The following is a 17627-nucleotide window of genomic DNA, read 5'->3' on the forward strand; positions in this document are numbered from 1 at the left end:
TCTGCAGACACCAAGGTCAGTGCAGAAGGAGGGGGAGGAGGTGCTCCAGGCACCGGAGCAGAGATTCCCCTGCAGGCCATGGAGAAGAAAATGGCGAGGCAGGCTGTCCCCCTGCAGCCCATGGAGGGAGGATGAGGGGGTGTAGAGGTTCTACCTGCAGCCCGTGGAGGACCCCACGCCGGAGCAGGTGGAGACACCTGAAAGAGGCTGTGGCCTGTGGGAAGCGCATGCTGGAGCAAGCTCCTGGCAGGCCCTGCGGACCCGTGGAGAGAGGAGCCCACACCAGAGCAGGTTTGCTGGCAGGACTTGTGACCCCGTGGGGGACCCACGCTGGAGCAGTTTGCTCCTGAACGCCTGCACCCCATGGGAGAGACCACGCTAGAGCAGTTCGTGAAGGACTGTAGCCCGTGGGAGAGACTCCATGTTGGAGCCGTGGAACAATGAGAGGAGTCCTCCCCCTGAGGATGAAGAAGTGGCAGAAACACCACGTGATGAACTGACCGTAACCCCCATTCCCCTTCCCCCCGTGCCGCTGAGGGGGGCGGAGGTTGAAGCCGGGAGTGAAGTTGAGCCCGGGAAGATGGGAGGGGTGGGGGGAGGTGTTTTAAGATTTGGTTTTATTTCTCATTCCTCTACTCTGTTTTGCTTGGTAATAAACTAGATGAATTCCCTCTCTAAGTTCGGTCTGTTTTGCTCGTGATGGTAATTAGAGAATGATCTCTCCCTGTCCTTATCTTGACCCGTAAGTTTTTTTTTCGTTGTACCTTTTCTCCCCTGTCTAATGAAAGAGGGGAGTGATAGAGCGGCTCTGGTGGGCACCTGGCCCTCAGCCAGGGTCAACCCACCACAAAACTGCATCTGGATTAGCATGTCTGGTACAAGAAACCATTGACATACTGAAGTGAGCCAAACTGGGAGCTATCATTCACACATGACAAAGAATTGGATTTGTCAGCTTTAGAAGGAAAAGGGCATAATCCTCCTGTTGTTTTCCATGAGACAGTGCTGAAAACAGACTCTTCTCGGAGGGTCACAGTAACAGAATTAGGCTAGGCATTGCACAAAAGTTGCAGCAAAGGAAATTCCCATCAGATATTAAAAAAAAATGGGAAGAAACAAACACTGGAATAGGGGAACAGAGACACTGTGCAATCTCCACCCTGGAGGTGTTCAAATCAAAGCCTGGAGCAATCTGATCAAACTGGATCTCTTTACAGCAGAGGACTGGACCCAATTATCTCTAGAGGATCCTTCCAAACTAAATTCCTCTGTAACTTTGGTAGTGCAACAACCTGTATTAAAAACAAAGATCCAAGGTGTTTCATGGCCATGGACACACACTGCAAACTGGAAAAGTTCCACCAGCTGAACAGAGATTAATGTCCTCCATCCTCTCCTTTTGTTCTTGCTGCGCTGCTTTGCCATGATCTGATCAGAACAGATTTTCATAGCCTGCTTGAGGCAGGCTAAAGTAAATACCTCTTGGGTGATAATAAGTAGCTGGCAACAGGGTAGAGAGTAAAATCTTCAACCTAGCCGTTAGATCCACAAAAGGACATAGGCTATGGCTTTACCATTTGTCAGACTACAGATCCATATGTTGTGGGTATACGCTTCCCAGGTGCGCTGCTGAAGAGGGAAGAGAGGTTACTTCATAAATCAACACCAGGCTGCAGCCTCTGAAAGAGACCTCAAGTCTCAGCTTGACCAAAGCTTAAAGAAAACATGAAAGCTGCATGTCAGACTTGTGCAATAATAAAATTGAACACACTATCAGATGGCTAAAATTAGTCATCATTAACTTTGAAGGTAGAAACTGAAATCATCACAACAATCAACTTGACCACCTCATAGAACTAAGTAACTAAGAACTGAAGCAAACTTGTATGGTATCAGGCCCAAAGGGATAGGATTCATCTCACACCTTGGCCAACGGAAAATGAAATACTGCCACCAGTTAGGTTTCCCCCCCCCCCCCCCTTTTTTTTTTTTTAAGTGAAAAAGGCACACATACTGGGTTTAACTGTTCTCAGAAGTTGTCTAACCCTCTTCACTTACTAGAAAAGCTCATAGCGAAGTTGTTATGGTCAGGTGGTATCAGTCACACCTAGAATGACTATTTTAAAAAAACTATTCAAATTAGAAAATAAATGAAATATGCATATGTCACTGTGACTCCTTTTCACTACATTCTTCAATCTCATAATCCTTTGGTGGCATTCTGATCTTCTAACTCCCAGGAAGAATCTCAGACTACTTATCTACTCAGGAAACACAACAGGAGAGAAAAGAGACAGCAATCAATGAAGAAAAATAATCAACTTTTTATTAGCACTTCAACAATTACCTGGTGTTCAATGGTAAAGCACAGTTTTAAAGATAACACTGGTACCTCTGATCAAACATAACTGTATGGGGTTTTTTTCAAATACAAAGGGGAAAAAAAAATTGTTCCACCCCCCCTTGTGGTTTTTTTAAGAAAAGCTAAGTCTTATATTAGCTACTTATAAGCAGAGACATGTTGCATACCGCAGTTAGATACTTAAAGTTTGACAAGACAACAATTAATACTTCAGGATTTTAAATCCCTTCAAATCCCCATTTTGCTTCATTGGGAGCGAGAAAGAGAGAGGATTATTTCCTTGTCTTTCCCCTTCTCCCATTTCGTTCCTATTTTTTGCAGGCCTAAAAGGAAAGTTGAATACAATGAAATCAAGAGGCCATACATGCTACATTGAAATATAGCTGCCACAATGATTTAAATTAAAATTTAACTACAAGTCTTTTCCTGCAGTGTACAACATATTAATGCTTACATGATAATTATTTCAATTATATAAAAGAGATTTGCAAAAAGGGTAGCTTCTATCATACATTGTTACATTTCTTAATGTATTACCTGTTCAACGTTTGTGTTTTAAGTGATCTCCACATAAAAACAGAGGTAGCTAAGTAGATATGCTCTATTTTATGAGGTCTCTATACACGGTGTAATAAAAAAGTTTGTTCTATCAATCAAGATGGATTAATTTAAAGACTTACTTCATAATAGTTTGTCTTCCCCAGATATGAATGCTTTCTAACTCAAGTACAGCTATTTCTATTTAGCCTTCGTCACCATGGACAGTTGCCACATCATTACAGAAACATAAGTTCATTTTATTAGGCAAATATTTGAGTTCCACTCAAGTACACTTAACATAATAAAAACAAACCAGAAATCTATGTCATAATTTAATTTAATTCTTGCTGAACTTACTATGGGAATTTAACAGTGCTTTTAATTACATTAGGGAGAAGTCAAAAAAATCAAAACACTGGATTTTAAGTTTGGTGTTTCTGTGCTGTCCAAACAATAGCTTATTTATTTAGAAAAATTCTAATAAACTCCAGCATCTTAAATATGTTGAAAAGTGCCTTTTCCAGCATCACGAAAATGTTAATTAAGAAAGCATCACTAAATTTTGAAGTAGCAAATACAGTTAAAAGTCTAAGTGAACATAAACCGGAACACTGTGGTCCAAATTCTGTGAACAGATCAGGTATGCAAGATGTTCTGCCTGTGCAAAACTGGACCGTATTTTTTCTCAGAAACTTAAAAAGGCAACAACTGAAAAAGATGGAGAATTTAGCACCTGCTTAAAATAGTTAAGCAGTGCAAGTAAGTGTACATTTCCTTGTCAGGCATGAAGATCATTTGGTAGGTCCCTGAAATCCTGTGTTTTGTTTTACATACTGTAAGTGGGCACTACAAAAAAGTGGAAATGTATTTTAAAGAAAAGTAACTTTCGTAAAATGTTTCTGATTCACAGCATCTATACAATCCACAAAAGAAACAGCTCAATTTTTCTATAGAGATTTATCAGCATATTATGTTTATAATCTCAAATCATGTAAGTAACTATTTGCATCTGCTTGCATGTGTTTGTAATTTTGGTATCAGTTTTGATGAAATAACTAGTTGTTTTGTCCACACTGGCCAAAGACCAGCTTTGATAAGACAGAATGCAATTTTGGCACAGTATTTTTTAGTGAATTTCCATAACAGAAGTACAAACAGTTAGGAGGAAGAAACCAATAACTACTTAAAGATGACCACAAGTTATTAGTTCCTGTTTCTAACAGCTCAATACTAACCTTAAAAAGCACATTTTCATTCTTTATGCATTGCCTCATGGGAGATTTAGTTTCAAGTGCTAATGTGTCCATTCTTTCATAAAAGTCTACATTCCCTGACTGAACTATATCTCCTAGGAGTCAATGCAGTCTTCTCCAAATGCTGGCTGCATTATTACAGTAAGAGACTTCTTCTAACTCTTGTCTTCCATGACCTCTGTGACAAAACCATAGTTCCAATCATGAGTATTTAGCTTTGATATGATTCCCTGACTTTGGCCTGCAGGGCATCACAAGTCTTCTTAGCATCTCCCAACAACATGGCAGTGTTGGGTTTGTAGAAGATTGGGTTGTCCACCGCTGCATAACCGACTCCCAAAGATCTCTTCATTACAATGACCTGCACGTAAAAAGTTCATGTTTAAAAGAGCAAAAACTAACCACAATCTCCCCTCAAAGACAACACATAACCAACCTCCATAAATGAAGGGAGAGCAAGAGAAATCCCTGGCCAAAATATGGTGCTCACTGCTACAAAACTGTATTTCAAATTTTAATATAGCACACAAATTGATATCTGGACCAGTTTCAGAAACATTTTATTGTTAAACACAATATTACATGTCAGATGAAGAGACTGTGGACACTACACATGCATATGCTTTTACTTTATTCCATGTAATAAACTCAAAGCAAGATGGGCACTGATGATTATAACGTAAAAGGTTTTTGAGGCTTTTTTATTTTTGAACTATTTTAAGAACCCAATTCCCTGACGGTAACACAATTCAGATGAGAGTTCACATCAATACTTGGTGCAACACTCTCTGGTATTTCTCCAGACTATTACTCTGTATTACTTCATACATGGGATTTTTTAAAAAAAAAAAATCCAAAAATAAATTTCAGCCAGCTTTTGCTATTAAATGCCAAATTAGTTAACCATGGCACCTTCAGCAGAGAAAATGCAAAGCTTTTCCAACTTTAACCATGTACATGTTTATTTCTCAAATTGCAACACAAACCACTGATAAATGTATGTGCCTATGAGTATTTGAATGGTTAACCCACAGAAGAACTGAGGCTACGATTGGGTTTGCAACAAGAGATCAAAGATGTCACACCAAGGAAACTCAAGTATATGTACTTTAGATCAGATGATGTTGCTCTCAAAGAGCAAAACTGGTGAGGTAATTAAACTGCCAGTTCAATCTGGGTAGACTAAGCTTTCTTGTCAACCCAGCCACTCACTGTTTTGGGGGTGAGGGAGGTTTGGGTTTTTGTTCTTGTTGTAGTTTATTTTATTTAAGTGTATTATTCATTTTTGTACTTCCTCCTCAATAATGAAGTTGTCAATCAAATTTCCTATAAACTTAAAATAGCAGATATTTGTACAGAACTGTTTCAGGGCTGCAGATGTGAACAGAACATCGTTTATTCTAATAACAGTTTTTAGTAGAAGCACTTTCTACTGCAGTCTTTTCTACTGCAGTGATCATTAGTCTCACAATCATCAGCAAATACTTTAGTGAGATCATGAGCAGCGCATCATAGTTGCAAAATACTGTTTTGTTGGACACTTTGCAGAAAAGCTTCTCATGGAAATCCGAAGAGTAGGAGAATCTTGTTAGTTTACCCCATAAACCATGTTTTTAAAAGCATACTACATAAGGTAGGTGCTAATGCAACTCCATCTCACCTGTTTGGACTTCCAGACCTCAAGAACTGGCATTCCAGCTATAATAGAGTTTGGATCTTCCTGAGCTGCTGAATTAACTGTATCATTTGCACCAATTACAAGGACCAAGTCAGTTTCTGCAGCAAGACAAAGAAAATCGATGAAAAATTATCTGAAACCGTAACACTAAGACCGATGTACATTTTTGTGTTAAATCTGATCTTTAGTGGCATACCCTTATGGTAAGCACTCTACAAACATTTATGGGGATTTAATTTACAAATAATTTACAAACTTATCAGGCACATTAATGTGCCTGACATTCCAAGTGTGCTAACAACTAACTCCAGCAAATTGCAATCATCCACAACTCTACTCCGAGGGACTCGTTAGACTACTCTGCCACACAAAAGTTAAATCCTTTAATATTTAAATATGTTCTCATACACACATAGTATCATCACTTTCAAATTTCTTTGTGCCCAGCTTTTCCTTTGAATATTCTTTTGAAAAACCTTTTACCAGCAACTTTCTTATTTTTAAATACCAATGTAAGAAAGCAAGAAGTTGTCTGTACAACGCTATACTGGTTTGCAAGACATGACAGGGTCAAGTCATCCATAACACGTGACCTAAAAAAGTAATAGTAGTTTTCCTGCATGGAACAGTAACAGTGATAAAAAAAAAAAGACACAGCATCTGTCATTTATTTTACAGCTACAAGCAATTACAAAAACCCCACAAAACTGTTGCTTTTGAGCTGGAGGAAACAAGTTTTGCAGGCCTGGTTAACCTCCATTCCAGATCTACTCTTTTCTGTACTCCTGCATTCAATATTTCCCTTTGCTTTACCTGTCTGTACTCTCTGCTTCTCAATTTTCTGCTTCTGAGTCAGGTTATTTCTTGTATTCCTCTGTGCTCACTTGCAATCAGCTGGGCGAGCACTTAGATTGCAAGAGAAAGACCTCTGCTCCTCTACAGTGGTATCACAACAGGCACAAAGAGAAACTGAACGGCCTGAGATTTTCCATTTTTAAAATCCTTGTGTGATGTAAAAACAGAATCAAATAAAAATTGACAAGATCAAATCCAATCTACTGGAAACTTATAGCTCGCATGCTAACCTGGGAAGTCTTCATTGATCTCATCCATTTCCAGTACAATATCATAGGGAACACCAGCTTCTGCCAGGAGTACATTGAGCTGACCAGGCATACGACCAGCCACAGGGTGAATACCAAACCTAACAGGAAAGAAAGTCCAACCCCGTTAATAAGTACTGACCGCTATGTTTTATACAGTAAAATTGCCACCTGTGACCTACAAGGCTGAGAAGTTCTCAAGTATAAGCACATGTGAATTAATAAAAATAAATGTTTAATTCTTAATAATATCATAATTACTTTTTCCCTGTCGCAGGGAACTGAGTAGGTGGGAAAGGGAACAAGACCTGTAGATTTGACTCTTCACCTGGACAGCAGCTGTTCCTTTTCTGCAGACAGAAGTCTGACACAACAGGTATGCAAAAGAATATGCTCATTTCCCAGTAAAACTAAAATAAGTAGGAGTACATTTTCAGTCCTTCCATTAGAAAGTTGTTGCACCTGCAAAGTGGCTTTGGAGAGCCTGCTGGACACTTCTAGAGACAATACAGAAGGAACTCATTGCCAGAAATACCCAGGAACACATCACTGCAAGATGGACCAACAGAGTAAATTTTCCATCCAGCAATAGCTTATACAAGTTTTTCTTCCATTACTTTTGAAAGTAATAGGACTATTTTACCATTCTGTCAGGCTACAATCAGCAGCCTGAGCCACATCTCACACAGCAAGCATTCGCATCCATCTTCCAAGCAGTACCATACTTAAAATCTTGTGACAGATACCCTTGCTTTTTTATGAATAAGCCTTTTTGCTGCAAAACCACCACTCACATTAATGTGCTTTGCATGTGCCTTGTACCATTGATAAGTGAAAGCATCACAGAATAAATAAACCGGCAGCAACATTCTTCATGAAAAGCCTAAAAGACTGTGCAGCCTTCCTGAAGCAAAACCACTCCTAGACCTAGAAATGCCCTTGACAAATGACCTTATTGACTCAGGTATCTCTAGAGTATGCATGGTTATCATAGTCTAACAGATCAACAGAAAAATTAGCAGAAACTCTACTTCAAGCACAAGACAATGCTTTGCTGAATTAGGTTAACATGCCACTTCTCATGCCTGGTCTTAGGAGGAAATAATTAAAAAAAGGACAGGGAGTAAGACGGTGGAGAGCTAAGAAACTATACTAGTTTAAGCATAACAATTTAAGAAATGTTTTCAGAACAGCTCAAAACAACTTAGAGAAAACACACTGCTTCTGAATTACTGAAAATTCAGATAGACACAGAGGGTGGCGGTGGAAGTGTTAAAGCATGCACAGAGTTCTGTAGTAAAAACCTGACAAAATTCAGAATGGAGATGTTCAACTGGTTTAGCTGCAATTCCCAAAGACATATTTTGGTTAGAAGCAAATCTATTTCTTGTGGGCAGATTGTACTCTTCTGCTCATCTACTGGCCCTGAATAAACTAGGCAGGTCAATGTTTACTGTCCTGTGCATTTTCTCCACCTCTGGAGCTATCACCAAATATAATCCTGACTCAAGCACAACAGAAATACCTCAGATGAATGTTGTATATAGGTGAAGTTAAATGTTTAATAAGGAGGTCTATATATACTTTGGAAGAGGCAGAAAATACCCAAGAGAAAACTGTAAATTCTTGGATTTCTGAACAGAAATTTCTGAGCAGAAAGGACTTCAGACTTCTTCAGAAAGAAGACTGATAAATCAACTTGCCATGACAAAGGGATTGTCACATATTTCTTTTTTCGACTCTGCTGCAATGAAAGTGGGTAACACATCACTGATAGTTCACAAGTCACAACTCAATCAACACAGATCACTTGTGAATTTAACACTGTACAAATACATCCTTAGAAGGGCAACTGAGCACTCCATTGGCAAGACAACATTAAGACAATGCAAAGATGAGACAACTGGAACTCCAGAAACAAAATTAAGGGCATGTGACTATTCCACGTAATAGGAGATATACCACAATTTTAAGCTCTAGGTCAAATAGCAGGATAAAAGCTAGTTTTAAAAGGAGTGCTTTTAAAGAAACAGAATAGATTGTATTCAGCTAGTAAACATTTGGGATCCTGTTGCAAAGGATAATACCTAAATAAGAAAAAGGAGAGCAAATATACAGCACAAAACTTTTAACAGTTTGTGTTTCACACCACTCACTAATATAAGCCATGTGTAGTACTGCAGCTAGTCCTGAAGTGTACCAAATTCAATCACAGTACAGTAGAAGAACTCTTATTCTGAAGTACACTTGAGAAAACCCATCACTCCTCTGGCAGTGAAAATAGCTTTTCCAACAAAATTCTCTCGTTTCTAATAAAGTTATTTGAGTGTCTTTGTGACCAAAGCTGTTCTGGCAATACACAAAACAAAATACTTGTGAGGTTTCTATTAAATACTATATACACGTACAATCTTATTTCAAGGGCTGGAAAGCCAAAATTTAAGCTGCCAAGAGAAGGCATTTCACCTTTGACTTCACTATTCCTGGCAAGTGGCAAAGAAGAGAAGAAAGGGACAAACTGTCTTCATTCAGGAAGAGTTATGGCGTCAACCATCAGTAGTTACAGACTTCTGACAGGCTCTGCTTGAAACCACATACTCACATATTCACAAAGTTTGAGAAAGCTGCTCATATAAAAGCTTTTTGGACAAGTATTGAAGTGACTCCCAGAAGTCTGCTTCTAAGAGCCTGTTAACCAAATATGACAGCACCTCTTGAAACTGGATGTGCAAGTGTGTCAACAAGAATCATTAAAAATATGTGCCTCTATAAGGCTTTCATTATTTGACAAGACAAGATCTACATGTGTCTGGAGTGAAATTAGTCTGTCAAATTGAGAGCGGAATTCAGGTAAGCATGGAAAAGAGATAGCTAAAATCCTTGATGGCTCACAACATGTCTAATAGAAGCTGTGTCTCTTGCTCCTGACTCACAACAGCAGCAGTTCTTCAAATCTATGTGCATTACGGTAGAAACTTTTTGTCACATATGCTCTCCCATATGTTCAAAATATGAACCTCATTCATATTCAAAACCTCAAAACACGAATGATTTTAAGAGAGAGGCATATTTTATGGTAAAAAAATGTTAAAGTAAAAAAAATTGCTAAGTTTCTTTGATATGCTTTTAATATCAGTTATGCAAGAACTCCCTTCGGTTGGTTGATTTGTTTTTAAATCAAGCAGAAATCTCACACTTTTTTGACTTTATGTTTACATGACGTCAAGTTTTCACTCTACATCTACTTTACCTGTAAAAAAGATTCACAATCATGCTGTGTCTGACTTGAAACATTATTCACTGTAGTTCATTGAAACACAGAATTCACCAGGAATTTTTTCCTCTTGACCCTGACCATATAACATGGGGTTTGCCTATCACCTCCAATTGTCAGATACTGAAGCGAGCACACACCTCCTTGTGACTAAGACTTCACACCTAAACAGCATTAGTACCAGGCAAGGATACTCAGCCTCTTTAATCAGCCTCTTTCGGATATGTTTTAGCTTTAGAAAGACAACACAGCATACTGAAAAATTAGTTCATATTTTGAACCTTTTCTTGTAACACAGAATGCAACATTTTCTTTTAAATTTAGATTAAAAATCTAAAACTCTCAACATACATGCCATATCTAGGACAGCACTTGCAGCACAGAAAGCACTTAAAGTGGGGGGAGGCGAGAAGGAGAGGAAGTTACTTGAAGTAGTAAAGTAGTATGAAGTTAATTATAGTTGTATGAAAAAGACAGCTATTGCTTGAAAAATGACTGAAAAATCTCAGAATGGAAATTACTTTTTACAGTTCATAAAGTCAGCATCTATCTTTATCACAACTGGCTTGATAACATTCTTGCAATCAATACTGAAAGAGATAGCACCTACCTAACCCCATGCAGAAGTGTTTCAAGATCACTTCATCATGTAAAGATAGGATTCCTGTTATTATGCCAAAGCTGGACTGAGTGATGTAAGTAAGTAACATCTGGCTGGTGCCTAATTTAGCTTACTCAACACTTTAGACACTATATGCATAGAATAATTTGCTCAAGGGTTTTGCCTCACCTCCTCTTCCCCACACCCCGCTCACTTTGTGTTTTGACACCTCTCTACCTCTGTTTCCAGTACAGACAATAGTCTGTTATTCAAGGTAACAGGAAGAAAAAATTCCCCAAACAACAAAACACCAAAACCTAGATGAACTGAGAAGTGCATCATTCAGATATTCCACAGCTTGAATCCTGATATATAACAACAGTTGCAGTGCATCATGACTTGCAAGTATCACAGTATAATGCTCTCAGCACACGTTACAGATGACTACGTAGATTACTAGCATCAAAGCACATAGGTGGTGCCTGGTGTCATGGTGTCTTAGGCCTGGTGTCATGTCTGACACAACAACATGTCCCCAGAAACACTACTTCAGCGTGGACTAAGCTCTGTGGCTCTGCTGTGGTCAGGTCAGTTAAATTTAAACTGAATTAAATTAATTAAATTAAGCATACTTAAGTGAGGGTTGGTTTGTAATAGCTCCCTATTTCCAGCCACTACTTTGTCACAGCAGGGGCAAGATCCAAATATATGGCATGGACTGTAGCTCAATGCAATAACCATCCCAAGAACCCAACTGCAGGGAAGAAACAAGAGCCTGCCTCCACAAATCATCACAAACTGACACAGTAAGGTCACCCGGAGCTGAGCTGACCCATATGGAACCAATGACAGACCTACAGACACCCCCAGGAGCATACAGCTATAGCTGCATCCTTGCAGAAGTGGATCAGGTACAGCAAGGTTTGCTAGCTTTTAAGCTAACAGATCTGTTGGACTCCATTTGTCCCTTCATCTGCAGCACTAATAATTCAAAACCCACGCAGTTAATTTGACTGTAAGAAACAAACTGAGAACTGACATATACGTACACACTTAGTGTCTTCCTAGTAAGCATACTTCAACTTGGTTCAACACATGTTGTTCTCATGCTGCCATTCAGCAGGAATTTCCATCTTATGCACACCTGAGCTATGCAGTATGTTAAGATTGGTTGGGACAGCATCTTCACAGTTAGCTCACCCTTTAAAATCCTTCTAGATTTTCTTGTAGGGCAACAAGAGTGATGATTGTAAATTGATATGATTAAACAATTGAAGTTAATCAGTTTTATTTATTAAGTTGTACATAAATGTGTAGGCAGTACCCATCCACATATTCTATTACTCACAAGCAATTAGAACAACAGAGAAAAAAACCAGAATCCTAAATACATTTAATTAGAGGTCAGTCATGGAGGTAACAATAAAACCCCAAAAATTCAGGTCCAACACTAAATCCATGCTATCACATTTTCAAAAATGTAAAAACCCCACGTTTCCACGTGCTTAAAAATAATTAGATTCTCCAGCATCAGAAGACAGAAATGCAAGTCCTTCAAGATATCCACCTATAAAAATTAGGTTAAAAAACCCCAAACCAAAACATTAATGTATTAGCAACTAATTTGAAAAACTGTTAAAGAGGCAATCTGCATTTCTCTCAACTATTGAGAGTCACCAGAAAGCCATCATATTTAATTACAAGTTAGACTGAGAAAGTCTATACAAAATACAATTTTAAGAGTCCTTTCACCCTGCAATACATTTTTCTTATCAAGAGTTTCTTACTATGCAGGAAAACAAAACATATTGATAGAAAAAAAATCTTAGCAAAGTCATACTGCAGCAAAAGCTAAGATAGTTAACTTGATGTGGACATAGACAGCATCAATTATTCATGCACACGTGAGAATGTATAGTTTTAAACCGTACAATGCTATAGAATAGTTCTACATCTATATATAGAATTACTATAGAATATAATTAATTATCTATAAGAAATCAGAATTTCACCACTACAAACAACACAGCATGTGGATGAAGAATTCTGGTAAGGCAAGAACTTTCAACCACTTACTCAGTTGTAGAACAAGCATTTCCTTTCCAAAACCAATGGATTCTAGGGAATTAGCCTATGAAAAGTTTTGTTGTTTTACCCATCCATAACAACGGAAAGCTATAACGAAGGCTCAGTAATATCCAGCTTTTTATGTGATCCTACTAATGCATTAAAGATGTGATCTGCTGCAAGATCATCTCAAGTAAGCAATGATGTTAGCTATGCAGTTTAAAAACTAAAATAGTCTGAAGTTTCTGAACTCTCCTGTATTTCTAAATTTAACCCCTAATCAAAGGTTATGTTATATAATCTGCATTCTTCATGGAACACATTATGGCTACAGGCAAAGTAAATGAAAACAACAGCTCCTCTGGATCAATCGTGAGCCATGAAGCAAAAAAGACCATATGGACATTCATAATTTTTCTTGGCACGGTATGGGCATTACAAACTGATGACAATCGTATGTCCGTGCTGGCACCGCTCCACAGCGGATGTGTGAGAGTGTCACTACATCTGGATGGTGAGCTTACTAGGGTCCTGAGGCACTCCCGGCCTACTGAAACCAGAGGGACAGCAGCTGCACTCAATGAACACCGTGGGAGCTCCGCAAAGTGATGAAAGGCCTGAATTACCACAAACTGTAAATACAGATTTATTTCATTAAAATACTAGGTAACCACTGCAGTGATCCCTTCCTGAAATTGACTCATTTCAAATATAAGCCAGTTATTTCAAGGATTCATTCACGTTTCTCCTCCACAAAGCCAACATAAAAGGCAAAACCAACAATTTTTTATTTCACCAAGGTTGATAAAAAATAAAGCTCACTCCCACAGAAGGACTGAAAGGAAAGACAAAAGCACGCGACATTGTCATCGCATTAGCCAAGAAAGGTTCTTCTGTTGCACAACTAAAAGGTCTTCAAAAATTTTTATGCAATTTGGACACACACAGATCTTTTGCTAAACATGGAGAAGTAAGGTGTGAAGAGAACTGCTCCAGGATACACCAGCACACACCCTCAATTTCTGATGTATGCATGAAGAAACAAATCTATAAACACTAAGAAGTAATTGCTGCTAAACTCTACAACAGCCCTGCTTTTATCCATCACAACACATACTGTAAAACACTGTAAAAACTTATGTGTGACTTTTCAACAAGCTTGGAAAAACAGTGGAAGAAGAAAAACAAAACCAAAAAAACACTCATTGCTAGAGTAGTGATCTGATTCCAAAGGAAAGTCACCAAATAATTGAAATAAACACATGGAAATCAGAGATTAAGTCTGGCTAACCAGCGTCTGTCCAAATATCTTGTTTCAAATGAAAACTGAGTCTTCACTAACTTTAAAATATTGTTACCATAATTAGAAAATAGTTTCCCAAAAAATCAGCAAGGGAGGCATGATCTTAGCTTTCCAGTACTTTCAGTATCTATAAGGTCTATGAAAAAAAATGAGGAAGGAAAGGATTTGAGGCCAATACTGGCACCTAAGGATTATGTCTGCTTTTTGGAGCAGCAGTCCAACAGAATAAATCCATGGTACTGGCCGCATGCACTCCAACAATCCCTCCATGCAATACTCAAAGAACTCTAATAACAGTCTTGCTTGTCCTAAGAAAAACTTATGGGAACCTAGTAAAAGTAGTTCTATGTTGCTTCACAAATTGGAGTATCTGTCAAAAGGAGAAGCTGTGAGCTGGGATTCCTCAGTCTGCAGAAGAGAAGGCTCAAGAGACTCTTACCACTGTGTAAAAATACTGATGGAGGGGAGTAAAGACAGAGCCAGATTCTTCTCAGTGGTGTCCATTCACCGGATATCAAGAGGCAAAGGTCACAAATTGAAATGCAGGAAAACACTCTGAGGGTGACAGAACATTGGAACTGAATGCCCAGAGAGGCTGTCAAGTCTCCATCTCTGGAGACTGGATAGGATCTTGTTCAGTTGGGTTTTGGCTAACCAACTCCCTCCAATTGACTCTGGTTTGAGCAAGGGGGTTGGCCAAACTAGACAGTCTCCAGAGATCTCTAACTTCAACTACTCTGTGATTCTGTTGGTGCAGAGGCTGCTACCCAATCAATTTTTCCACTTCATACCAAACTGAACCCAACAAACACTTCTCCATACCTGCATGAGGCTCTCATTTCCTGCCTAGGAGCCTCAACTATTCTCATTGCACCCCTTTAACTATTCCCCAAGTAGAGGGGTCCATTTTCTTAGGAAATTAGGATTTGGAAAAAAAAAAATTAAAGCTACTTTAGCCTAGTAAACAATTCCCCTTAATGGCGGTTTCTGTAAGTGGCAATTAAAATCACTTGAGTTAGGCCTGTGCTCTCTCCCCATTGACTACAAGCTTAAAGGAAAAACTATTCTCCCTGCATTGAAGTCAGCTGCTGTGATTATTCCCACAAAGTGGTTGCTTTCATAAAGCCCTCCAACCTCCATCTTTAGAAAAGGCTGCTAACTGTTCTCTTGAAAACAATACAAAAAGCTACACTGAAGTTTATTTTACAAAAAACCTTCACTGCTTGTCTTATAGAAAAATACTACAATATCCAAAGGCAGAGCATATGCATCTAAAGGAGCTAACTTACCTTTCAAAAAACTAAGATTTTATTGCTACAATAAAGTAGTATTAAATTTTGAAGCTATTCTTTTTAACTGAATTTCAGCATGAACCAAACAAAACAAAACCAAAAAACCACCACAACAATTTATTCTCCAACTGCTGGGGCTACTTCCAAAACCAAATTTAAGAAGAGTGTAAGGGATCTTTTACACTAAAGCATGAAATTTCTAGATATTCAGCTAAAGGTTAGTAAGACTAGAGCATTCCTCCAGCCAGTATTTCTCAGAGAGAGATCAGCATATAATGACTGCTGAAAGAAAATTTAAACCAGAACAAAGACTTGTAGAGGATTTCAATGGAATGAAAAAAAAAATCCAAACAACAAACCTGTAATGCTTTTCATCAAGGAAAGTAGTTACCTGACATTTTTCCCTTGTTCTCTCAACATCTTCACCAGGTCAGCTATGGGGTACTGAGCTTTTGCTGCACACAAACCATAACCTGAAAGAATTTCCAAATTTTAAGCTATTTTTCTGTTTCAGTGCAGACAGAATAGTTATAGACACTAAGTGTACCTTCCACACAAACAGAAGCTCTTACAAATAAACAACAAAAAATATATATATATACATACACACACACACCAAATACTCATCTATTCCCAGCCTGATCACTGTAATTAATCTCTTCTTTTTGGTCTCCTGACCACTAACAGTGTAGTGGTTTGACCAGTCAAAGTACACAAGTAACTTACTTCAGCTTCACAAAAATACGTGTTCCTTTTCCTATGAGAACAGGATGATTTGGACAGCTACACTGAACAATTGATAAAGAGGCTGCTATCAGGTTACTTCACCATCATTATTTTCAACAAAATTTTGGATTTGCATAATGCAAATCTAGTAGCAGAGTATAGCTTTTAGCAGCAAATAATATTTTCAGTCTGTCTGAATTAATTCATCAGAGCAATAATGCCCAGGAAGAAAATGGACAGTATAAATTATTAATGGCATCCTCGAGGTTTGACCACAGGAGTAAGAGGCAAACTCCTTGAATGTGTTTGCAAGCTCTGTTGGAGGTAATTTGGGAAGGTCACTTCCCAAATTAGAACCCTACTTCACTGATGTTTTTGTTTAAGCTGAAGCAAAATGAAAGATGACTTTTTTTAGCATTCTTCTCATTCCAAAGCTAAAATAAATTTAACACAACAGTTGTGCCATTCAGTTGAAGTCTTGAGCTATTCCCTACCTGACCTGTTCTGACAGGGAATGTCCTATTGAACCACATGAGCCTACAGCCAACATAATAGTTTCAGACAACTCTGGGTTTTGGTTTTCAGGGTTTTTTCTACTTCAATTCCAGTATTTATTGTATACTAACTGAGTTTTAGATGTTTTTCTGCTGGTTTTTTAATAAAACAATGCAGAATTGAGCAAGGAGATGAGAAGCGTAAACAAAATCCTCTCTTTCAGCAATTTGACAGACATATTTTGTTATTGGTACCACTGGTACTGTGGTAGTGCTTGGAAACTCTCACCACAACAGCTGTACACAACATTAACTGTAAATATAATTTAAAAAAGACAGTCTTTGTCCTGAAGAATTTAAAATCTAAATAAATTGGACAAAGTTTGAAGAGACACACATAAAGAAAAATAAAGTGGATGCACATGTCTACATAAAGGAATGATAACTAACTGGGGAACAAAACCAGATCACACAGACCCAGTCAATATTTGACACGTTGCTGTGATGTTGCAACTGCATGACAGGCTACAGGGTTTTTTGGGGTTTGTTTGTCTTTGCTTGTTTGTTTTTTTTTTTTTAAATAATACATCCTCTGAACATCTTGCTGTATAAGTCAAGAGTGTCTTACCTGGAGTAATAATAATATTATTGGCTTCCTTTATCATTTCAATTGCATTGTCCACATTGATTTCTGTGTGGGTTCCAGTAATTTCCATGGGCTTCCCACCAGCTGTTGATGTGGTGCCATAGCCCCCTAGAATCACATTTGCAAGGGAACGGTTCATAGCCTGAAAGACAAGAGATTTTTATTAACTAAAGATGAAATCCAAAAATAAAGGAGAGGAGATGTCCACAAAGAAAACTTCTCAAAACTTCAAAGCCTTCCTGACAATAGTCTTTATCTGTTGGTTTTGCCTACTTACAACTCAAAACT

At 38.3% G+C, this 17627-nt stretch overlaps 1 protein-coding gene across 4 annotated transcripts in view; it reads right to left on the reverse strand.

Annotated features, from left to right (window-relative positions):
* Positions 1-2304: 2304 nt before the first annotated feature.
* NNT (nicotinamide nucleotide transhydrogenase) overlaps positions 2305-17627 on the reverse strand; it is a 45318-nt gene continuing 29995 nt past the window's right edge. For all 4 annotated transcript variants that reach the window (XM_075741304.1, XM_075741305.1, XM_075741303.1 and 1 more), the window contains exons 18-22: positions 17322-17481; positions 15865-15946; positions 6919-7037; positions 5816-5931; positions 2305-4516 (exon numbers count right to left, since the gene is read on the reverse strand). In XM_075741304.1, coding sequence (XP_075597419.1) covers positions 4367-4516; positions 5816-5931; positions 6919-7037; positions 15865-15946; positions 17322-17481 — 627 coding nt within the window. In that variant the 3' untranslated portion in view covers positions 2305-4366. The remainder of the gene's footprint in view (positions 4517-5815; positions 5932-6918; positions 7038-15864; positions 15947-17321; positions 17482-17627) is intronic.

This window comes from Balearica regulorum, chromosome Z, assembly GCF_011004875.1.
Source record: "Balearica regulorum gibbericeps isolate bBalReg1 chromosome Z, bBalReg1.pri, whole genome shotgun sequence".
NCBI classification, from domain to species: Eukaryota; Metazoa; Chordata; class Aves; order Gruiformes; family Gruidae; genus Balearica; species Balearica regulorum.